This window comes from Lagopus leucura, unplaced genomic scaffold (genome assembly GCF_019238085.1).
Source record: "Lagopus leucura isolate 7727_CA_CO unplaced genomic scaffold, USGS_WTPT01 Super-Scaffold_702, whole genome shotgun sequence".
Lineage (NCBI taxonomy): Eukaryota > Metazoa > Chordata > Aves > Galliformes > Phasianidae > Lagopus > Lagopus leucura.
Window position 1 is genome coordinate 12754820 of NW_024962254.1, and position 25535 is coordinate 12780354.

Genomic DNA, 25535 nt, shown 5'->3' on the forward strand with positions numbered 1-25535 from the left:
CTCAGGCTCCGCCCTGACAGCGGATTGCCTGTCGCCGCTCCACAGCCTGTCCTGCCCTCCTTCCCGCCCACCGGGTGGGCGGGCGCGGTTGTCCCGGCTGCGGGACTATGGGCGGCGTGCGCTGGGCTTTTCCCTGCGCCGCCTGGCGACCCCGTCGCGAGGAGTGGCTGCTGGCGGCGCGGCTGGTGCAGCCTGAGGAGAAGGAGCGCATCGGCCGCTTTGTCTATGCTCGCGATGCTAAAGCCGCCTTGGTACACACACGGGGGGGCGGGGGCGCGGTGGAGGAGCTGAGCGGCTCCTTCGGGGCCGCGCTGTGCAGCGTAACGGCCGTCCGGGCTGCGAGCGCGTCCTGGTGGCGTTACGGCGTGACGTGAGGGAGGAGGCAGAACCGGCTGACCCGTGAGGTTACGTGTGAGTGAGTGAGGGCGGTGTGTAGGAGAATAAAGCTGTTTCATTCTGAGACTTCCGCGTGATCCGTTTAGGATTTAAATCCTACGCAGCAATGCGCTACTCAAGGCTTTTTGCTGACGTGTCTGTAAGCAGTGACCCCGCGCTTTCAGCTGGTCAGCATTTCTTGTAGTGCCTGAGTCACTGGATGACTGTTCATAAAAGGAAGCTTTGGGGAGTTTTGCTGCGTATGAAGGATAATACAAAGAGTATTCATCAGTGCAGCGAAGTATCTGAAGTAAATAAGATAGAGAAGGACCGATTTTATGTCAGCCTTCAAGGCTTAGTCTGCTTTCTGCGGACCCTGCCAGGCTCTGTGCTGATAGTGATATGCATATTGCGTACCCAGCTCTGGTGAAAAGCTTTTGGTTTTTAGCTAAATTTACTTGGCGAGGGCTTTTGTAAAGGGGCAAACCTAAATGATCTGTCACAAAAGCTCGCTTTTGTTTGGCAATAATGAAAATGTACTTTTTTTATGCAGGTGATGTTTTAGCAGCTACAGTGATGTTACACATCACACAATAGTTCTGTCTGATTTCATTTTATTTTATAGGCCGGTCGCCTGCTGATGCGGAAACTAATTGCAGAAAAGCTGTTCATACCTTGGAATGAAATACACTTGCAAAGGACATCGAAAGGAAAACCTTTCCTGGCAAACAACATATTCAGTGTATGTTCAAATTACAACTTCAATGTCTCTCATCAAGGAGATTATGCAGTTCTTGCAGCTGAGCCTGGGCTTCAAGTTGGCATTGATATAATGAAGACTGATTTACCAGGTAATGCGTTACTGTGACCAAAGCAGATTCTGTAATGTTTAAGTGCTGAAGACGTCAAAGTTTCCCAAATAATCAATCTGTGTCCTAGCAATTTAGTGTTATCAGAAGTGTGTGCACATATTTTTTTTTTTTTTAAAAAAAAAAAAAAAAAACAAAACTATTACACACTCTTTACTGTTTGCGTAAGGTTTCCTGTTGCACCAAATAGGAATATATTTAGAAACCAGAACCCTGGAAGAATAAGGTCATGAATCCTGTTGTGATGTTGACAGGATTGGCACCTGCAGATATTTTAATTGCAGGTTTGCTAACCATTGGGGAGGTAGAAACAAGGACAGCTTTCAGTGTTGGGGAGCGGGATCCAATTCTCTCAGACCTTAACAGCTTGTAGCTTTGAATGTTTTTTCCCATTCATGTAAATATGGACATTGTATGCATCAGCACTGGGCCCAAGAATGCAACAAACTGGCATGTTTGCTATGTCTGTACAGTAATCTTCAGTGAGAGGGAATCATCAGAGTGTGTTAGAGGTATCCCTAGTATGGAGCTACATTCAAAAACATCTGCTATTGGTTTATTTACTTGGATGAAACTTTAAGCTAACATGACTCTTAGGAAACTAAAGGACCAAAAGCATAAATTGGAATGTATTTATTTAATACCAATTATAAATTGTTAGTAAAGGATATTTTTAAGTGCACTTTTATGAAGGTTGTTTTGTTCACAAATGCTCAGCGATGGAGAGAAGGAAGTATGCTGAGATTTAGGATATATTGATATTTTTCAGACTTTGAAAATCCTTGTCAAACAATTAACCAGTAACACAGCTGAGAAAATCTTTCTTTATAATCTTCAGTTTGTCCAGCACATCATGCTACAAAATATTTTAATATAGTATGAAAAAAAAAATTAAAACCCTAACTTCATATCTTTCTGAATGCAGTATGCTTTTTTGTTGATTATTGTCAGCATTAAATTTTTGGAATGGTACATTTTGTGAATATGCACAGAAACTTTACTACAGTTCAAAGCAAAAATATCTGACTCAATTCCCTGTGTTTGCAGACTAACTCGAAAAATGATGGCTATCAGGTAATGCTGTTGCAGGAGTAGAAAGGCTCCAGAACCATGCTGGAGTGTGTGTCCCCACTATAGCCTGAGGAGGACCCCACACCAGAGCATCTGGATATTCCTGAAAGAAACTGTGGGGTGTTGATAAGGCCACGTTAGTGCATATGCATCTCTGAAGGGACTGGAATAATGCAGAGCCAAATACTGTGTTGTGCTTGAGCATACTGCTTTTATTGTGGCTTTTCCAGGCAAAACAAAATAAAGTGATGAACAGCGCAGCAAATTGCAGATGCTGAGTGTAGCCATTAACAAGTCCTGAAATTTGATGTACAGCAGGAGCATGCCATGGAGCAAGTAGGCACATTTGAAAGCAAGTCAGTCAGTGTTGTAGCCAGAAACGGGAAGTAAAAGTTAAACATATGTTAAAACCGTTAATTCTGTCTAGCATTCTCCAATCAATTATGTTGTTACCTTGAGTCATTAGGCCCCAGATTGTGACTCAAAGACTGTGATGGTTGGCAGCTGTGCCCTCACCCACCTACTCGCCTCCACCTCCCTCTCCTACTGGGATAGGGAAGACACTCAGAAGGTCTTTGAATACTGCATTCATTTCATAACTTCTTCAGTATCGAGAGAGGCTCCTGCCAGCATTTCCTAGTATTGCTGATGGCAGTGGTTCTGAAGTCCTGCAGTAGAGCAAATGGTTCTGCATTGTATTGAACAGCTGCAGTCAGCAGTTGTGAGGATTTGGGAACATCAGCTGCTGTGACAAAACAGTAGAGATCTGATACAGTCTTCAGTGTTTTTACCTATAAAGAGAAAAATATTGGTTATTCTGGAGATGCTAGTAATTCCAAAGACTTCAGTGTTGAAATTAAATTGACATTTTTGTAATAAGGTCATGCTGAAAAATTATGTATCTGGATGGCCAGTCCAAAACAAGCTAGAAACATTTGAACAGGTTGCCCAAGGAGGTTGTGGATGCCCCATCCCTGCAGGCATTCAAAGCCAGGCTGGATGTGGCTCTGAGCAGCCTGGTCTGGTGGTTGGCGGCCCTGCACATAGCAGGGGGGTTGAAACTGGATGATCATTGTAGTCCTTTTCAACCCAGGCCATTCTGTGATTCTATGATTCCCATGAGATGCAGGCTGATGTGATTCCGAACATGCATACTTTCTAATGCTACTTTACCCATCACACTATTTTCACAGAGATCTAGGCATGTGTTAGCAGAAGATGGTGCTATTGGGAAAGTCATTGTATCCACAGCCTGAATTCATGATGACAAACTTTAACAGTGGAGTATGAAACACTTCATTCCAAGGTTGCTGCTTTCATTTCCAATTTCTGAAGTTCAGTAGTTAGCATACTCTTCAGGAGTAATTCAGCAGTCAACATCTTGTATGGAGCACATATGTTCTATCTTATGGTAATGAAAAGAAGGAACTTATGTGCTTGTCATTCTATGCAAGAAGTGACTGTCAGGAGTGTGTCAGTGCCTGGCCTTGTGTTTTCCACATTGTGCAACTTTACATAAACGCTTGTGAATTAAGTTGAAAAACATCATCCACCAGAATTTCATATAGGTTTTGTTTATGGCCATACAGTTTTCTTGCTGGAGTTATAATGCACATCTTTGGAAAAGATAATCTTATAGTAATGTGAATTTATTAGTAGTATGTGGTGGGGAAGCAAGCCAGTGAATAAGCAACATTAAGGATGTAAGAATTTGTAATTGTAGTCTCTGTATTATGAACTAATGCTAGTAGTTTTTCTCACCTAAAATACTTTCTGAGAAAGTTCGTGGTAATTCTGAGAAGACAAGATCTGTTTTTATGCCATGCTGTGAATATAGGATACCTTTGACTTCACTGGTGGTGTTTTATCCTACAGTTCCACTGGATGGTGCTGTTGTCCTGCGGTTATAAAGCACGTATTTCTGAGCATAACGACTTGCATAGATAGGCTATAATCTCTGGAACAGCAACAAGGACAAAGAGTTCCGTATGTACAAAGTACATTGCAGTATTTTTTTTTTATATGCTTGCTTAAGGACAGAACACTCCATCCTGTGATGCTGTCCTACAGAATCTGGAGGTCTCCAATGTTGTTTATGTTCAACCAGTGAACAAAATATGTATTTTAAATACACAAATGAATATCATGCAGTTGCAAGTTTTGAAAAATATGCCCAGTAACTGCGTGCTGGTATATACACTTAAAAATCAGTGCACGTAAACATCTTGTCTCCTCTTAATCTGTGCTATTTATTTCTGATTTATGATCAATGCTGAAGGTGCCTCTTTCCGTATTACTTTTTCTGCATTATTGAAATCTGAAAAGTGAAACTACTTAGAAGGGCTGCACAAAAAGCTATTGCAGATAGAGACAGTTCTACACAAGTTCCATGGGTTTGCAACGTTTTATCAGGGTTTGTACTTTGTTCAGATATTGAAATAGATAATGTAGTGATAGCTGAAGAGGAAGATTTCCTGTTTTGATATTGCAAATTGCAATTTCCTGAGGTGGTGAGTTTTTTTTATAATCCAGAAGGTTATTGTGGTAGGTTAAAACACCATTTAATTGACTTGCTGAAGAAGAAACACTAAGGTGAAAGACTGTTTTTCTTCAGATCATTTTAATATGAATGCTTAAATTTTTGGGAAAATGCGTACTGTGTTATAAATTTATTAGTGGAAGTAACTGGATGTCATTTGTACAGAGTGGTAACGCAGGTGAAGTTATTTTAACCCTTTCAATAAAGAAAGGACTCTGTCAGAAATGTTGCAACAAGTGTTAACTTGTTTTGGGCCATGTTTGGGTAAGTCACGTTTGGAGAAACTTCTGAGCTTTTCTAATGCTTTTCTAATTTTTGCTTTCCAAAGTTTGCAATAAGGATTTTTTGAAAGAAGTATGAAGACAGATTTGAGTGTTTTTGTCCATCTCGCAATACTTCGTTTTACTGTGAGTGAAGTTTTAACTGGTTTAGATTTTATTGTTGTTTTTTTTTTTTTTTTTTTTCCTTATAGCAATCAGCATCTAATCTTTTGCTAGAATAGGCAATTGCCAAATTATTATCTAGCGATGTGACTGTAAATATATAGTTGCACTCTTTAGAGATGAAGAAATTAAACAAGGAATTTGGTTAAATGCTTTTTTTTTTTTTAAAAGATTGATTAAGGATGTCAGAATTTATACATAAGTAAATACGTCAATTTTAGACTTACAACAGCACTGAAGTAACTAGCTCATCCTCATTGAACTAAAGTATCACAGTGGTCTTATCCCTTTTGATGAGTAAACAGGGAGGAATTTCTTTGTTCTTGGTCTATTTGAAAATGGGGAAAAACAGCCATTTTGAACATACATTTCAAACATAAAGAATGTTATGCAGCAATTTTATTTTTATTCTATTTTTATTCAAATTTCCAACACTGTTTTAACCTGGAATTACGTCATGTTTTGTAAAAACACTCCAGTAACTGATTAAGCACTCACATCTGATAAACTGTGAAGGGAATCTGTGACTGAATCTTCTCTTTAAGGGTAAATTGTTTCTTCTTAAAATTTTGCCAGTCCTTTATGAGGACTTTTTGTATGCCAACATAAAACCATTTTCATTAGAGTAGGAAATGGTATCGAAGTGTAGAACAGAGGCAGTAAGTTTCTGGAAGATAGATGTGTAGGACATGCTGTGGTTTTGCTATACTGCGATACATCCATCTTCTTCTTACATCTTTTGTATAACTTACTGGCTGGATAAGAGGCAGCTCCTACAGTGTCTGGTGTGGACCCGTGCATATGCTGATAAGAGGGAAGGGTTCTGCAGGACAGCTGACTGCTCTCTCTTCTCTGTGGGAAGACCAAACAGAAAAACGTGTTGGTTTTTAGCTGTCAAATAGGCCAGGCAATCTTATAACTCTTGATAGTTGGCTTTATAAGTTTTATCTAATGTCTATTTTTACATGGTTTCTTTCACTGTTGTATAGCAGAAATTGATTCCCAATTTTAAAATAATGCTTACTTATTTTGAAGGAGGGAGAGGACGAAGGAGAATCGTATGCACAGAAACGGGGATTTTCTAAGTGTGAAAAATTATTGTACTCTTCATTAGGGAATGAACGTTATAGAATGTTTATTCAATCTGGCTTGGAGACTCTTATGCTAAGGCAGACTTCTGTGTTGCATCTTACATTTGCAATGAGAAGGTTTTGGTAATTCAGTGTTACAGCAGCGTAATGCTATGACTTGTCAGGAAAATGTGATTTTTATATCTGGGTGCCATTGTGCTAATAACGTGTTGAGGTTTTTGTTGTGTGGTTGTTGGGATTTTGGTTGTTTTTTTTTTTTTGTTTTTTTTTAATCAAAACTCAATTGAAACATTATAGAATCATAGAATGGTCTGGGTTGAAAAGGACCACAATGATCATCGAGTTTCAACCCCCTGCTATGTGCAGGGTCACCAACCACCAGACCAGGCTGCCCAGAGCCACATCCAGCCTGGCCTTGAATGCCTCCAGGGATGGGGCATCCACGACCTCCTTGTGCAACCTGTTCCAGTGCATCACCACCCTTTTCTGTGTGCATTCTTGGGTGCGTTCACCACCCAACTTCCTCCTGTCATGTTCTTAAATGTCTGTGACCTTTAAAGAGGTATAAGCATGTTTCACTTACTGCTTGATGTTTTCAGATCTGTAGTTGTGTTCTCAACCATACTACCTTGATAAAAGACAGCTCATTTTTTGGGGTTTATTTAGGTTTGGGGATTTGGGGTTTAATTTTGTCGTGATGCATCGTAATCTCAGTGTTGAAAGGAATTGGAGTTCCTGCCATTCTGACAAAACATGATTATTGTTTTAACTGGTCGATACCTTCAGTAAAGAAAAGCTGGTTATTATACCTTTTTCCATGGGTAATTTACATTTTTTGCTGGGGTGCTGGGGCTGTTTCAAGCTCTATTTGATGTGGCTGTGTAAGCTCTTGTAAGCTCTTTTAAACAGATAAAGGGTACAACCATTAATGTAGACAAAAAAGGGTATTTATTTTGTTATTGATTATTGTCTTAATTGCTTTACGTTATAGCTACGAATAAATACATTTTATTAAATGAATTTGGAATTTCTGAAGCATCCTTATTAATAAGATCCTGTTTATTTTAACCACTTGAATTTTCTCTACTCTAGAAGCAAATTGAAAGCAGGCAGCATATATCTGTTGCAGTCCATAAACAACCTGTCTCTGAATTGAAGTGGAATCAGATGTGATGTATCCAGATAAATAAAATTTTACTTTTTTTGTCTGGGTCACAGCCATATCAAAATTGCTATTGCTCCTGTGCAGTTCTGGGGGTAGAGCTATCTAATCAATTACAATTCCTGGTTGTCTTTTGTTGACTGTCAGGATAGCTTGCTCGAAGTTTAATCGCTGCTGGGTCCAAGAGTTACTGCAGTTGAACCCATGGCAGTTTTGCTAATGTTACAAGGACTTGGGTGGGAGGAAAATAATATACGCAATCAAATTATGTTGATTCTTTCTCCTGTTTCCATTTTTACAGTTTGGGAAAAGTTGAGTGATTCAAAAGAGGCAACCTCAATTTTTTGGCATTTTAAGGCTGGTGCTGCATTTCTGAGGTATGCCAAGATAAAAGATGATGTCACTGGTTGAAAAACAAGACTATATACTATATATATATATATATATATATATATATATATATACTATAATTATATATAGTAAATAAATATATAATATATATATATAATATACTGTATATATTATATACTATATACTAAATCTATCTATCTATCTAAAATATCTCACTGTGAGAATCACCAGATAATGACAGGAAGGTAGAGAGATCACAGAATGCCAATCCAGTTTCCAATGAACACTAAAGCTGTGTGAGCTAATAGATTTAAAAACCATGCCCTGTTAATTTTGTGTCTGGTTATTCTAAAATAATCATTTATCTAGATAATTATTTGTCTTCTGTTCTCAGTTTCTAAATATCTGTATAAGGTTAAGATTGTATTGACAAACATCTTGGGCATTTGTTGCAGAGGGAATGTTTTCTCTGTATCATTTTACTTTGGTTTCCTTCAGAGATCACATTGCTGGGGTAGGAAGGGACCTCAAGAGATTGAGTCCTGTCCTACACCAAAAGATTGGCAGCTGAAGAGCCTGAACACTTGCTCGTTCTATACAGTTCATTAGCTTGCAGGATTTATAGCTACGTTGTGTTTTACACTAAGCAGATTGATCCGTTGATACTTCACTTGCTCATTTTACTAGCCGGTACGTTTCTCATTGTCACTAGGCCCACTTGCTATCTGAAAATGTATTTATATGTACTGATTAGGTATTAGTTCCTGATCCCTGGGGGTTGGACTCAGTGTTCTCTGGTGGTCCGTTCCATCCCCTACAATTGTGTGATCACTGACCTGTTTCTTTCATGCAGTTCAAGGCAGGTAGGATTCTGTTTTTATTCTTTTTTTCTAGAGATTGGCTGGTCAGTAAGCTAATAATAGTAGTTTTAGCTTTCAATTTTAATTGGTTTGGCTATAGAACACAATATAAGCTAGTTTGTATCTGACCAAAGCAATTTGATTTTGACTGTAGAAGTGTTTAACAACTGTACTGAGGACATTTGGCCATTTGCTCCCCTCTGTATTCTTGAGAAGGCATGTCATGGTTTTACTAACATTGGGTATGGCAGGAGAGTTACTGGGCTTGCTAAGTGAACATTGTATTACCAAGATCTTTCAGGACTGACCTTGTGTTTGTGGAAGTGTAAACTTAAACCAGTCTAAAGATTTCTGTATTGGTAAATGCTGCTGTCTGTAGGACTATTAATAGCATGCTCTGTATAGATCTCAATTTTATGGCTTTATATTTTCCTGCAAAGGCAACTTGCTTCATTTTATTTTTAACAGGTTGAAAAATGGAGAAAAATAGCCCTGTATTTATTTAATATTTCTGAAACCTTTTCTCAAACCGGACTTAATGCTTTGTTCTCTCTCCTACATCTTTTTAAAATTAATCATTTATATGTTATCTGGATTTTTACTGTGTAACAGGGAAGATGCAAAGCAGATTTTTGGCCAGTTGTCATTTAAGTCGAATAATTCTATATAATATAGTTACATATTTCAATATAGTTTGTGCAAAAAATCCCCAAACAAACAAAAAAAACATATATAGATGTACACAACCATTTTCCAGATTTGATACTGGACTATTCCAGTATCACTTAGTACTTTCTTCTCACTCTTTTTGAAATTGTCACGGTATCAGATTTTTTAATGCAATACAGTACTTTACTTTTTTTTTTTTAATATATTGGAGACAGATTCTGAACTATTAGTCAGATTATACTTCTAAGGATGTAATATTCTTTAAAGTTTACTAGCAGAGGATAAAAGAATCATTGCATCATTAACATTGGAAAAGATGTCTTAAGATCATCAAGTTCCCTCTCCCCAGCAGGACATGGGAGAAAAACAAGATTTAAAAGGATGTGGGTCAAGGTAAGGGTGGGCAGATCACTCACCAATCACTGTCATGAACAAAATAGAGTTGGCATGAGGGAGATTAACATAATTTATTGCCTATTAATAATAGTGTAATAATAATGTACGATGGTGAGAAAGAAAATAATAGAGAACTCCTGTCTTCTGACCCTTCTGAGTTTCAGCTTCACTCCAACTCTTTTACCTCTTCCCCAGTCCTGAGCAGTGCAGGCATATGGCTCTTGTGAGGCCCTATCTGAAGTACTGTGTCCAGGTCTGGAGCCCCCAGTACAAGAAAGACAGAGAGCTGTTGGAGAGCGTCCAAAGGAGAGCAACAAAGATCACTGGAGAGCTGGAGCACCTCACCTACAAAGACAGGCTGAGGGAGCTGGTTTGTTCAGCCTGGAGAAAAGAAGGCTGCGGGGTGACCTCACTGCAGCCTTTCAGTACCTAAAGGGAGCCTACAAACAGGAGGGCAGTCAACTCTTTGAAAGGGTAGATAACAGCAGGACGAGGGGAAATGGTTTTAAGTTGAGGGAGGGAAGATTTAGGTTGGATGTCAGAGGGAAGTTCTTTACTATGAGAGTGGTGAGGTGCTGGAACAGGCTGCCCAGAGAGGTTGTGGATGCCCCGTCCATCCCTGGAGGTGTTCAAGGCCGGATTGGATGGGGCCCTGGGCAGCCTGGTCTGGTATTAAATGTGGAGGTTGGTGGCTCTGCATGTAGCAGGGGGATTGGAAATTCATGATCCTTGAGGTCCCTTCCAACCCTGGCCATTCTGTGGTCAGTCTCTAACACTTTGTCTCCTACCTTCCTCCTCACACTAATCCTCTGCTCTGGATGGGTTCCTTCCATGGGATACAGTCATTTAGGAGCTGCTACAGTGTGGCCCTTACCACGGACTGCTGTTCTTCAAGATCTGCTCCAATATGGGTCCTTTCCATGGAGTGTGGCCTTTCTGGAAGATATTAGTCCAGCTTGGATATTCCATGAGGCGCAGTTCCTGCCAGAAAGCCTGTTCTGCTGTGAGGTGGAGTTTCTGCTAGAAGCCTGCACTTCAGTGGGGTCTTCTACTGGCTTCAGTGTGCATGTCTACTGTGATGTGATCTTCTGTGGCCTGCAGTGGGACAGCCTGCACCTCCACAGGCCTCCTCAGGAGAAAGGGCTGCAGGGGAATCTCAGCTCTGGTGCTTGGAGCGCCTCATGCTCTCCTTCTGCACTGACCCTGCAGAGCTGCTTCTCTCATTTCTTACTCCTCTCTCCCTATTGCACAGTGGGCTTTCTGTTTGTTTTTATCCTTTAAATATGTTGTTGCATGGGTGGAATCTCCCTCAGGACTCTGCTTGACAGGTCCCTGGATAATATAAGGCCCTGTTTTCAACAGAAGGTTGGACCAGATGGTTTCTAGAGGTCCTTTCCAATCTGAAATTTCCTATGATTCTGTGAATCTCTTTTCCTTTGATACTCAAACAAATATGGAGAAACAGACTAAGCAGTTGTAGTACTGCTAGTGGGTTCTTGAGCCACAAGGCCTGTGATCTGATCCATTCCTCAGAGCAAAATTATTGCACTGTATTAAAAAGGAAACTGGAGGGGAGGGCAGTTCAGTAGAAAACAGTGCCTGAGTTTTTCAGTGGGGGGAGGTGCCAGCTTACCATGTAAATTTGAACATGACTGTCCAGCATCTTAACAGAGAAGTGTAGTTGCACTGCTGAAGAAACGGCCAAAAAGGAATGAGGACTGGAAAGGCAGTGTGAATGGGTATGGTATACATCTTAGTTACTGAACAGTTTAGTATAATGTGCATACACCATGTTGAGTGATATAGTTTGTGAGGCAGAACAGCTTTGACAATGCAGGAAACCTCTAGATTCTGAAAGTGTTGTCTGCTGGTGTTAACAACCATGTGTTGTTGAGAGCAGGAGGAGGGAGTTCTTGAATTTTTCATAATTTGAATGATTTGAAGAAGATGCTGGCCTTTCCTTAAATACTTGCGAAAAGGAAGAGGAGAAATTAAAGAGTTTGAAGTGTTTTTTAGTACAGTCATCTGATCATTGAAAAAAAAAAAATCCATTTAAACTTAGCAAATTAAAGACCTTTCTCCAAATTGAAGTATTGTTTAGTTTATTCTATGTTTTATGTTTTATGTTTTAGTTTATTCAGGGAAGTTGGAGCGTCTCACAGATGTGTGCCTTGGTCATCCGCCATCCTTGACATTGTGGTTGCTTTTCTTTCTTTTTTTCTCCTGAAAAGAATGTTATTTCTGTCCTGACATGGATCATTCCTTTAGCTAACTACAGCAACTGCCATCATAATTTCTATGTTGAGAAGTTTTTTCACTGCAGTCTATAAAGAAAATTGAAGGCATCTCTAAAATATCAGTCCCATGATATCTGTACAGTATGCCAGGTTCCATTTTGCAGTATGATCTGGAAAGGAAATGGTCAGGAAACCTGGGTCTTTCCTTTAGTGTGACTCCAAATATTGCTGCAGCCAATATCTGTTTTTATATAGTGCTTATGTACGTGTAGAAGACAACCACTTTATTAAAGAGGTTTAATAATCATTGCACACTGGGCTTGCCCATCTAACCCATGCATCAGCTGATTGTTTATGAGGATTGTGTTGGGGTTTGTATCAAAGGTCTGACTTAAGTTCAGGAAGACAATATCCACTGCTCTCATCATTCTAATCATCTTCTTGTAGAAGCTTATCTAGTTGATCAAGCATAACTTCCCCCTGATAAATCCATGCTCATTCATGACTACTGCTGATGATTTTCTTCCTATCCCTGTGCCTGGAAATTGGTTTACAGGATGAGCTGTTTCTGTCAGCTGTTCCCAGGGTCAGAGGTGAGGCTGATTGGCCTGCAGTTCCCCAAGCCCTCTTTCTTGTCCATTTGAAAATGGGAGCGATGTTTGCTTTTCTCCACTTTCAGATACGTCTCCCAGTTGCTACAATCCCTCTGGAATAATTGAGAGTGGCCTTGCAGTGAGGGAGGTGAGATTAGTTTGCATTAAACACGACTAGTATTTTCCCCTTAACAAGAATATTGCGTAAGATACAAAAAAATATTGTCTCAGTATGTGGAATTTTCTCTATCCAGATTTTGGTTATCCCAACTAAAGAAAATAGATTGCTTTGTGCAATTGTCTGCTTAGCCAGCTGTAAGCCCTGTGGGACAAATTGCATGGTATTAATCAAACAGGTTGTGGGTGGTTAGTGAAGTGTGTAATGATGTCCATAGCTTCCAGTGCGTTGTAGAAATGCCACTGACCAATATAACCACGCAATCTGTAGTGTCTCTTGCAAAATACATTAGGACTACAGGGAAAAAGTGGTGTAGTTCCTGAAAAGCTGTGACAGCAGCACACAGCTGTGCTCATTTTTGTGGAGGCTAAAATTTAATCCGACAATTTAAGGCTTCTTTTTTTTTTTTCTTTTGTCTGTATGATAAATTTGAGGGTCTGTATTTCTGCATGTGCATTAAAGTGTTTGTTTCATATCCCACCGTCTGACAACAGAAGGCAGAATAGCCTCATGAATTCTGACAAGCAGCATGCTGTTTTATAAAATGTTTTATAAAATGTAACTAGATCAAGCAGTCAAATACTAAAGATTGTATATACTACTCTTTATAGCTGGATATAATTTTTTAATGCGTATGTAATCTCCACTGGTCAAATGCTGTCTGAAAATATGGAATGTATTTGACTCTCATATCAGATTTTGTTATGTAATAATTCTGCCATAGGAATGTTTTTTTTTTATACTATGTTCTGAACTGTCAGCAGTATCTGCTTACTGCTTTGAAGCTATGTAAATTCCAATTGCAGAGCAGCGGGTGTTCATATTTCTTTTCTTATGAGTGAGCTTTTCTTCAGAGCAGTAAAATAATTCATGTGCTTACCTTTGCTGCTCTATTAAAATTCCTATAAATATTTGTTTCCAATCCATAGGTAGTAGCTCAATTCCAAATTTCTTTCGTATCATGAAACGACAGTTTACTGAGACAGAGTGGCATGTAATCAAGTCTATGAATAATGAGTGGATGCAGCTGGATATGTTTCATCGACACTGGGTAATACATTTATTTCCTATTTAAAGACTACAATACTACAACTTGTAAATTGTTTAGGATGTTCTGTTATTCTTTAAATTATGAGAAAACCATATACTTTCATAGTTCAAGAACATATAGAGATTATCTATTTAATGTCGGACTATCTGCAAGAACCATAATATAGTTGATGTTTCTAGAGGGATTTATAACTAGTTTTAAACATGTACTGGGAACAAGCTAAATGATTCATATCTAGATGTTCATTTTTACACAGTGAGAAAAGTAATAACAATGATGGTAACTTTTTTATCTTGATAACTGTGCCAGTCTACTGTCATATTAACAGGTATAAGCCCTTAATTTATTTGACCTACAATGTCTGCTTATAAATAATGTTTATAGAGAAGGTAAATTGAAACAACCAGTAAGAACAGTGAATATTCTGATAATGGTGCTCTGTCTTTTAGGCCCTAAAAGAAAGCTTCTTAAAGGCTATTGGAGTTGGGATTGGTTTTAACTTGCAAAGAATTGAATTTAATGTGTCCCCATTGCAAATGGAAATAGGGAAGGTGTATAATGAGACCCAGATGCTGTTGGATGGAGAAAAAGAGGAAGAATGGACTTTTGAGGTATGAAATCTTCAAACTATTGTTTTAATTGCGTTGCACTTTTTTTCTTAATTGTACCTTCACACTTTTATTCTATATAACTGCACTGAACAGATATAGATTAAAATGTAGGGTATAAATCTCTGGCATGTAAAAACATTTTTGTTGATCACAAAATCCTCCTACAAAGTACATCCATTAGAATGGCTTTTTATTTTTTCTGTTCCTGGAGTATTGTTCTGGCACTCGAGGATATTCATCCCTGGCCATGCAGGAAGTTCAGTGAAGTGTATTCAGACCTCACTTGTGAAAAGTGTAAAAAAAAAAATTTGAAATTCTTCCAAACCAGGATATTCTGTGATTCTGTGATCAGTTGGCTGAGAATGAGACTGGTGATAACTAATGCCATTAGTTAGCATTTATGTTAAACGCTTGACATGTGTCTTCATCTTTTTGGTTGTGCTTTCGTTGTTGTTTGGTTGTTTTGTTTTTTTTTTCCCTTCACCTGCCTGAATGAACAAGAAGCACTGTGGTTATGTAGATTTGAATTTTAGAGGTACTCACTGGTTGCTGTGTGTTGGAATGGACAGATGCTACAAACAATTGCCTTTACTAAATTGGAACATCCTTTTGGAGCTCGGTCTTCTGAGTGTTGGGTTTTGTCTTTGTTAACATGTTTGGGCTTTTTTTTTACTTGTTGGTTTTTTTTTTTTCCCTCCTTGAAAATTATTGAGACTTAACAGTGAAACATCTATGGGAGTGACCAGTGGCCATCTAATGTGCTTTGAAGGACAGGGAGAGAAAGAGCTGATACTATCATCTCACAATATTTAATTAGCTAAAAAAAAAATCACGGGTGCTCCAAAAACACTTTCAATCTATCACTGAAAGGAAAAATGGAGAGGACAATGTGGCTTTAAAGTTGTCTAGAAAGGGACGTCTCCCTTTGTCACAGTCTCCATCTTCTGTTAGATTGTGCAGCATGTTGGTGGCTGGCTGGAAGTTCAAAGATTATATACTTTGCACCTCTATTGAGAAAATACTCCATTTGAGTGGAATATTCCATCAGCCTGCAGTGTGTGTGAAACATTACATTTTGCAAGCATCTGCATTGTTGGACATGACTGCTGTGGTAGAGCTTGTGTGAATGACCAGTATGTGGTGTATGCTCATTTTACATAGCATACGCAGTGCACGTATGGTGTGCATATAGTGAATAAAAAAATAAAATATGGCATAAGTTAACTTGTACCAGTAACATTTAACCTGTTCAGGGTTCATTCCTTTCAGCATCTGTAGTCGCATTTGGGTTTCTGCTATTTTAAAATCCACCCAGACTAAATCAATTCTTATACTAATATTGCCATGGTCTTTAGGATTTGAGCATGTCATCAAATCCTATGGTGGGAGTTACAGTCTGGCAAGAAATATCTTAGGAAGGATTGTGGCACATCTTGCAGTATGACTGTTTTCTGTGTTAATGCTAACTGTACCGTTGTCACAGAAGCGTTTATCTCTTTTGATGAACATCTGAAGCTCCAAATTTTGATCATGCTGGTGGTTGATTGAATAAAATAGCTCGGAGGTGATGATATAGATAGCTGCCTGTAGTACTTACATGTTTTATAATTTTATTTTTTTCTTTATAACTCAGTGATACTGCTAGAAGCTTAATTTAATTTTTGTCTGAGAAATACCTCCGCTTCCATGCTTGCCCACTGCTTCCCAAGAGCACAGCCTTCTAACTATGCAGACTATATTATCTCAAAGACAAAATTTATTATCAGGTTTCATTTAAAATACTAGTTCTGCTGGGTATCATTTCATTTAAAAATCTACATTAATTAAAAGGAGAAAAAAAAAAAAAAAAGTTTTTCAGTTGTCTGTCTCCAGACTAAAATTAAGAATCTCTGTAGTTTTAAAAGAATCTTGTGAGAACACAAAATGTTGTCCCCATTTTCTTACTTACAGAATTCTTAGTTTTGTTTGATCATTTGGCCTTGAGCCAAACTCTTGAAATAACTTTGGTAACTGCAGGCAGTAATCTTGAGAAATCTGGGGGAGTCATTCAGGAGAAATCACTGAGAATTACCTTTAAGACTCCTATTATTGATACAGAGTTTTCCTTGTGTTCTCTTTTGTGCTGAATTTACCTGAGAGGACTTTTTCTATCAGATAGAAAGTTCAGTTTTACTTCACAGGTCTGTATGGTAGGAGATGGTCAAAGAGAGAGCAAGGCTCCAGTTATCTCATAGTTTGGATTCTCTTCCTTTGAGTTTTAAAGAGAATCTAGCTTACCAACAGTAGCAGATTGTTTGTTTGTTTGTTTGTTTGTTTTAAAGAAAAAAGTAAAAAGTTTATTTCTCAACTTAAGGTATACAAAAATACTCTGAAATCTCCTTTAGAGATTTCAACTTAAAAGCAAAGTTGACTTAGAGTCAACTTAAAAGCAACTTAAAAGCATAAAGACTTGAAAAAAATTTACTGCCTCTTCATTTGCAAGCCAAAAAACGAGTCAATAGAAATAGTAGTGAATCACATTAGGGGAACATTCATTTTAATTTTCCTCACATTGTAGGTAGAATTTTCTGTGAACAGAATTTTTTTCTATTTCATTGTAAATGCTAAATTTATGTTGTATAGTTGCCTTTTTGCTTCCTTTTTACCTAAGGGATTAGTTTTGTACTTTTTCCTTCTGTCATTCCTCATGTATTTTTGAGCTTGGGTAGGAAGCAGTAGCTCAGGAACATCTTGTTAATGATAAATTGACTTAGTTTTAGGTGTTTGTTTCATATGGTTCTCTAGAGATTATTTCTCACATTCCCTTTAACTATTTTGGAGGTAATAGGACGAAAAATACAATAAAACTTCATTCAAAAGCATAAATTGAGTTTCAACATTTATCTTACTATGTGTGCTAAGTAGATCCCTCTGAAAGTAATGCCTCCTATTTATTTCTGTGGAAACTACAACAGATGCTGATACCTCTGATGCTGTGGGCCAACACAAGGTGCTGCTTTCGGAGCAGCCCTCATATGATTTGTTTGCAATGGGCAAACGTGTCTTTTTTTAGAGAGACAGAAAAAAAAGACAATTTCTTTAGTAAAAATTAAAACGTAAAAATTAGAAATTTAGTAAAAATTAAAACACAGTAATCCACTGAGGTGTGGTACAGTATTGTGTCAGAGTGTTAATTTAAGATGAAGACATACATTTTGATTTTTATTTTTTTATATAATTTTATCAATGAGTTTCATATAATCCATTTGCTTCTTTTGAAGAAAAATAAACTTACAGCATAAAGTACTAGCTAATTTTAATGTAGGTGAAGGAAGTTGTCAATGATAATTTTGACAGGTTTTATAGTTCAGAGAGGGAATTGCATGTATATAATATCTATCTGCAGCAGACCTGCTACAGTTATATATATGGAAAAGAAATCCTAATGATGAATCTTAATGAAGTGTATTTGTGACTTTTTCTCACTTTCATACAGTTAATTGGGAAGAGTGGTCAGATAGCAGTTTCTGGAGTCTTTATTAGATAACTCTTTTTTTTTGTTCCCATGGAATGGAGTGTAATGGACTCTTTCTCCCATGTAAGATGGGAGATGTCCAAATGTAATGGAGTCTTTCTCCCTTGATAAGAGGAGGTTGTTATGTTTTATTTTGAGGAAGAAATAGGAATTAAAGCTTGTTTCCAAGACTAGCTAATCCAACTGGATTCAGACAGCAATCAGTTCTGCTGCCTGTGAAGGTGCAGTTTACTCATAAATTATCTGTTTTAGTGAATCCAGTCTGATCTGAATCCCAGACACGTCATTCTGATGAGCCTTTGAAATGAGGTAATTATAAGTCTCATTGTGCCTTTAGTTGGTTCAGAGGAAAACAAATTTTGATCTATTACATATTCTCTGTTTTATAGACAGGAATCTTCACAAAACCAGAGGAATTTCTGTAATGTTTTTGTTTCCAGTGCTGCTTCTGTTTTTGTTTAGTCATTCATTTTCATGTAAGAAGTTGGATTTAATTGATAAGATTGTGTACAGATATCTCCAGATGAATATGAAACAGATTGATTGTTTTTAAGCATCTCTGTGCTGCATTAACTCCACGCTGTAAGGGTTTTGCTGGCCATTAGCAGGAGCCAGGAAAGATCTCCTATGTTTGTTTTGGGTTTACATTTCAGTGAGGCAATGAAGATAAAATGTAGGGCATAGTTTGCTACATTTAATTAGAAGATGCTGAAAACTGTTTTCTGACCTCTATTGCACTGAGGATGTGTGAAGTAAATGGGAGAGAATCCTCTGAATTAATTATTCAGTGAGAGGAGGGGTCTCTGCAGGAGAATGGTCCCTATTATCTAAAGAGTCACTTCCACTTAAATGCAACTTGAAATTGACAGAAAATAGTTTTGTTAACAATATATGAGAGACTTTACATGATCTATGTTTATTGTTGCATCAACAGTAAGTAATCTATCAGTTCATGTCACAAAAACAAACGTGCATTTTGCTGAAAGCTGTAACAATTGTTCTCAGTCATTTGACAACAGATGTAGGCTGCTGTGTGATGAACTGTATGCAGTCTCATCTGTCTTCAGCCTTTTGGACAGGCAAAAAATAAAAAGGGGGTAGGGAGGAAGTAAAGTGATTAAAAAGTGGACATGGTCATTTTTCTTCAGGACAAGCAGAAAGCATTGCGAGAACTTTAACAATTACTTGCCATTATTTCTGCTCTCACACCAGCACCTGTTGGCCAAGGCACCCACATCTTTGACTGTGAAGTGCCCCAGCCTAGTGGTTCTTCTGCATGTGAGTAGAACAGATACTGTCTTAACTGGATTCAGTACATTGGAGCTGAGCATCTTGGTACCTGTTTTGTAAGTGCTATTGGGGAATCACAGAAGAGAGGACATGATGATATTTTCTTTTTGTAATTGTACGGTGTGTTAGTATTTCCCAGAGAAGTGGAAATAGGAGATTCGGTTGTACCTCCCAGGAGGGTATCCACACAAGTACCTGATTTTCAGGTTAATGGTAGCATCTAGATTGGTTTGTTTTGTTTTTACATTAAATTCTTCCTATTCTTGGTTTCCATTTTAGAAAGTTTGTGCAGATACGGTATGGAAATCTTTTGATAAAGAAACAAGGAAAATGTTTTCCCCTTTATTAAAAACAAAACAAAAACAGGATTATGACTTGACTATAAAATCAACATTCAGAAACCATACATAACAGCAGTTTCTGTTGAAATGAATTGCCTATGATGGATTCTTAGGTGTTCATGGGGTGTGTGGAACTTTAAAATAAAACTGTTAAATATCAATTATATTAAAATATTATTAATAGTATCAATAATAATATTAAAATACTATAATTAAGTAATTATAAATTATACATATGCATATATATGCATAAACTAAAGATATAAACTAAATATAGAAACTAAAATATTTATATTAAAATATATTTTTGTGGAAAACTGTATTTCCACAAAGCAGTTTTCAGACCACTGTGTCAGCAATTTGAAGTTGTGGACTTGCATGATGCCCACAGCCAAGAGCAGGAAGGTCATTGCTTTAAGTTTACACCTATGTTCTTGGTCTTTAGGATGTTCTCCAGAGAAAGCTCATAGTTCATCTCATTTGGAAACAAAGAGTTAAAATAGATTGTATGGCTTGTGACTTAGAAAGGTACAATACCAGAAGACTGAGGTCACAGACTGGTGTATAAATGTCTGAAAATAGGTGAGATGGTGCCCATCAACAGTAACCAGTTCATCTCTGCTAACTGTAGCTGCATCCTTGAGCTCTCCAGCAAACTTTCTAAGAAGGTCTGTTGCTTTTTCTGAATGTCACTATTCTAAAGTAAATGCTTTGGTATTTAAATATAAATTTGGTATTTAAATTCAAAATTTAAATGCTTTGGTATTGTTCTAGCCATGTTTTAACTGTGTATGTAGTCTGCTGGAAAATGAGTGAAGAAAAAACTTTTACATTGCTGTTTTTCATCTTTACTAGGAAACACGGTTAGATGACTATCATCACGTTGCAGTGGCTCTTGGGAAACAGGAGGGATTTGGACAGCAACATACTGATGTAAGAAATCACAAAGTGTTTGCAGGTCTTGGTATCTTGGTAACTAGGTACTTGAACATAAGCTTAGCATGATGCTTTAGATAAAATAAGGCCTCATCTCAGATGTAGGGCCAAGGAGAAGAAAGCTTATCTTAACTGCAGTATTAGTCAGATTGTTGGAGGACTGTTACGTTTAGTCTATTTGTGCCTATTTGAGAAACAGGCTGGAAGGGAGAAATGGTTTCAGAAGACAGCAGCTGATGATGTTAAATCTACAATGTATGTGCTACAGCATTCACTGTGTTTATTCAAGAGATGATTCAGTGATTTCTATTACAGCCTGCTAGACTCAAGTTGGAAGGGTGGATTTAGTAGATGCAAAAGGATACTGAAACTACTCTGAACTACTGAACTGTTGCACCAGCTCTCATTGTAATGGGAGACCATCACTGCACGTATCCAACAGCAGATCCAGCTCTCAAAAACCATTAGGACAGTTCTTGAGACAAGCAATAACAACCAACAGATAGGAAGAACAGCAGCATTAATCTTCATTCTGCATGGTCTCTTTATGGAGTGAGGCAGCAAAGCTACTTAAAAGCTTTTTGGGAGTTTCTTTATAATTTAGCAAAGACTTGGGCCATTAAAATAGCAGCAGAAGTCAAATTTGAAGCAGATTGAGAAATCATAGCCAAAATAGCCAGATAATCAGCAAAAGGAAAGGGTGACAAATAACCAGGTTTGTCTGTGACATTTCAATTGCTCACAAGAAAATGGATCTGTTGTTATCCATTATGTAGCTACAAAGACTGTAGCAGGAGCTACCAAAAATACCTGCTAATGGATGAAAGTGGTTATAAAATTTGTGTCTGTGTTCCTTGATAGCACAGTGAGGCAGATCTTTTAGCTTGTGTTGGTTAGATTCAAAAAACAGATAGAAACTGCATTTTAGGATATACTCTGTCACATGTTATTTAGGAAAATGCATGCATTCTGTTTGACAGTATGTTTATCATGCAAGCATACTACAGAATCCAGGATTAGTTGCTGACTGTGGCTATCACTGTCAGGCACCTTAGAATTATTACAAAAGGAACAGATGTGGTATATATTGGGAGTTATGATGCAAAGTATTTGAATCAAGAAAAGTCTCTAAGGCATACTTGCTCACTAACTAAATTTATAAAGACCTAAATTTCATTAGCATGGTCCACTGAAAATAGGAAATATTGAGTAGCACAAGTGGCATTCTCTGACTCCTCGCTATGATAATGAAGTAAGAATTTCTATACATTTGTGTTCCCTTTTCAGGATGCTTTTTAACAGTAATATGGAAGAAATAAATTTGGCCTTATTTTCTATGGAAACGGTTAAAAGGGATTCAGTCTGTTGTTAAGTATGCTGAGTGGAGAGGGTGTTCTTCATCTTTGTTTAGAGAGATTGAACATGTAGACAGTATTTAGAAGAACAGCTTACAGCCTCTATCAGATCATGCAACTGTACTTTTAACCCTCCTGGAATTATACTTGCAGGTAGCACACGGCAGGCTATACAGCAAGAAAACAAGCCTATTTTTCTTTGAGATGCATTTTAACTAATGCAGAAACTGTGACACGCTCATCTCCAATATCTGAGTTTGCATTTAATCTGGATTTAACTATGGGAATCATGGCTTGATTGTTAATGCTTTTGTTCCTATAAGTTTCTGTGAGGAGACTGAGTGCACGCAGAGGAGTATGAGTAGACATTCCTCCATTGTAGTAAATCCTGATGCTACCATCTCAAATAATCATGTGTGATGTAGAATGTAATAGTTTGTTTTTTGTTTTTTTCTGAGCAGTCATTCTGTGGTGTTTATAGGATTCTTTGTCCCTAGCATTCTCAGTTTTCTGAACTGAATCAAAGCAGAACTTACTTCTTCTGCGCACCCTGTTACATGCTTCTGTTAGTCGATATATAGCCTAAATTAGCAACAGTGACACTGGTTGTAACTGGAATCTTTTTTCTTCAGAAAGCAATGTGTAGTTTTAACTTTTCAGGGTAAGTTGCAGGAAGAAAATGGATATTTCCTGATTCATTAAAAATTAATCTGTTTTCCTTAGGTATCTTCCATGCAGCCTCATCAACCACAGTTTACATTACTGACTTTCGAAGATTTAGTTGCACCTGGAATTCCAATTACATCTGAGGATTCTGCATATTGGGATAACTTTTGTTCTAAACAAGAGAGTCCAATGAAACAGAGTTCAGATTCAAGATGAGAATGCTTAGAAAGAAAGGATCGTAAGAATACATGTAAATATGTAAATAAAACTGTTCTCTCTTTTTCCTTTAAGTCTGGTATTCACCTTTTCAAACTTGACATTTTTCTGTCAGTATTTAAGAAGATGGCGTGCTTCCTCACTGAAGGAATTCTGAGTGAAAAGTCTAAGCTGACCACATGGATTTTTGATTCTCCATGCCTTTCGCCTCATACTTTAGTAATTACCCTTAGCAGTAACAGGAAGCAGAGCTTCAGTAATGTTGTCAGTCAGTCAGCAAGAGCTTAACAAGCGGAAGTGTTTCTGTGTTTTATTTCTGCTGGACTTATATTATTTAATGTCAACTCTTATCTTAAAAAAAAAATCACAATTTTATACTGCAATGAAGTGAATAAAGGCAGAGGAATTGGTAAAAGTCCTATTGCTGCTACTGCATGGCACAAGTGTTGTACAAGATTTGAGGTTTAGTTGTATAAAAACAAACTGAAAAAGTGTGAGTTGTGCTCTTGGAACTAAACCTGCATAAAATTATTTTGAGGTGGAAACTTAACATAAAAGTATTGCATATCCTTGTCACTTAAAACCTTAATTAAAGTTTTTTGTATCTAATAGAAGTTTTGATGTTTTTACTTCCTTTTTGTGTTTTGTTGTTTTTTTTTTGTTGTTGTTTTTGTTTTGTTTTGTTTTTTACATTGACTGTTTGCCATACAGTGGTTATATTTCCCAGGCTTTACTTACAGGTTCACAACCCTAGAAACTAAGTCCTGTGGAGAAAACAATACAAAAAATTGCTTGTTTTTCTTCCTTCTTTTTTTTTTTTTTTTTTTTTTTTCCCCAACTTACCAAACAGATTGAGTCTCATACTCAATGGAACAATTTTCATAGCTCTGAGGTGTTCATTTCTGTCCTACAGTTAAACATAACTCTTCTGTGAATTTAGATTTGTGCAAAATTTGGCTACTCCATTCTGACTAAAGGCAAATATATTTGTTGTAAAGCTGTGCCATATTATAAAGACAAATACAAAATTTAGATAAGGCTGTAAGGTTTTAAGGTTTCACTGTAGATAATCTTGAATTCAGATATGCTGTTAAACTTTTCTGGTTCTGGTAGTTTGGGTTAATAATTTTGTATCCATTTTAATGAATCTCTCATTTTGCATGCTAATCATGGTTTTTGTTTTGTGAGCTTTTTTTCTTTTTTTCTGTAAAACCACAAATCATTGATAGCTGTGAATTTTCTCTCCAGACTCCACAGGGGTTAAATTAGATGTTCAGCAACTTCAAATTTGAAATTGTTGGGAATATAGAATAATTTATAGAGGTAGAATAATTAGCAGTCAAACATTTCAGATGGGATTCAAAAATGAAATATAACTTGCACTAAATAACTGGAATTCCATGGAGATCAGAAAAGGCTATGCAGAGGGTATGTGCCCACATCATTTCCTGCTATGGGATATTTTTAACCACTTCAGTTGACTTAATTTTATTCTGTCCTATCTGAAGTGTTCTATAATCCAGCTGTGCAAGCATGTAAAGGTGTTTAAGAGCAGGGATAACCAGAACTATTGCCAAGCTGAAAGAATGGACATGGCTTCAGAAGCCCAGAGAAGAAGAAGGACTGTTTGAAATAAGAGGGTCAGAAAAGAACTGAGCTTCGCTACTGCCTGCTTGTTTACTGCTCCAGTTTGTGCCAGTCCTCACCAGTCCCTGAGGCTGCCATCAGTTGCAGCTGTATGAGACAGTTTAAATTACCATCTGGTTTCTAAAGGTCTAGATGGAATCATCCATGAAGTTGCAGTTCTTCATAGTAATTTTTTCCTATGTATTTCATTTATACTGAGCTACTTGAAATCTCTTCTCTTTTAACCTTAAGTAGGTTAAGATTAGGTGATGATGGTGTCTTGTGAAAAGCCACTTGGGTCAGGTTGCTTTGTGTCAGTGCAAACTGACAGTTTTTACACTTGTATTTAGCAGTGTGGAAAAGAGCAGCTGTGTAGCTGTGGAATTTATCTACATGCTGCTAAAAGACCATCTAGATGTTCTGACATCAGAATGTTTTTCTGAACATCTGTCTGTCACAAATGCAGATATTAAAATAAATGTAGATATTATGTCCAAGTAGAGCTGTGTGATTATATTAATTCCAGGTTCTTTGGCCTCCAGCATCACATTTCCCATTATATAAAAATTGAGCCCTGTGTCCATACATGGTTGTTACACTGTCTTCCTTGTGTTTCCTCAGAGTATGGTTCTTAGTGCCTACAGAGTATGCATGCTGCTTTTAGAAATACTGGTCAAACAGAGCCATAACTTTTCTCTCTACCTCAGAGTGTTTTCCCCAACTCAGTGCAGATAAGATGACCTTTACTAGTCTCCATCACTGTTCTGTCTGCAAGAAATTTCCCAATTACATCCAGAAATTCTCCAGCCTTCAGATCCCTCCTCCAGAGCTCCCTTCCCTCATCTCTTGTTTCATCCACACTGCCCTAAATGTGACCACACCACGTATCTTGGAGTCTGAAATGTAAGAAGTTGCAAAAACAGGCTCTGCTCAGCGTGAGCCCTTCCCAGCAGGCGCTGCAGCTGGGTTGTCTTTTCTTCTATGGAATGGGATTGACCAGCTCCCTGCAGAAGTAGAGGTTCAATCTTTGATCATATACTGCCTTTGACTACAGATCAGGCTCATGCTTCTGAGGAATTAATAGTGTCTGACCAA

General features: G+C 37.6%; 1 protein-coding gene across 3 annotated transcripts in view; it reads left to right on the forward strand.

Annotated features, from left to right (window-relative positions):
- Positions 1 to 101: 101 nt before the first annotated feature.
- AASDHPPT (aminoadipate-semialdehyde dehydrogenase-phosphopantetheinyl transferase) overlaps positions 102 to 25535 on the forward strand; it is a 35649-nt gene continuing 10215 nt past the window's right edge. The window contains exons 1-6 of one of the 3 annotated variants that reach the window (XM_042862493.1): positions 102 to 251; positions 1001 to 1226; positions 13764 to 13885; positions 14335 to 14496; positions 20497 to 20574; positions 22656 to 22848. In XM_042862493.1, coding sequence (XP_042718427.1) covers positions 108 to 251; positions 1001 to 1226; positions 13764 to 13885; positions 14335 to 14496; positions 20497 to 20574; positions 22656 to 22814 — 891 coding nt within the window. In that variant the 5' untranslated portion in view covers positions 102 to 107 and the 3' untranslated portion in view covers positions 22815 to 22848. Of the gene's footprint in view, positions 252 to 340; positions 412 to 1000; positions 1227 to 13763; positions 13886 to 14334; positions 14497 to 20496; positions 20575 to 22655; positions 23657 to 25535 lie in introns of those variants that run through there. The other 2 variants (XM_042862492.1, XM_042862494.1) reach the window with 2 other exon arrangements.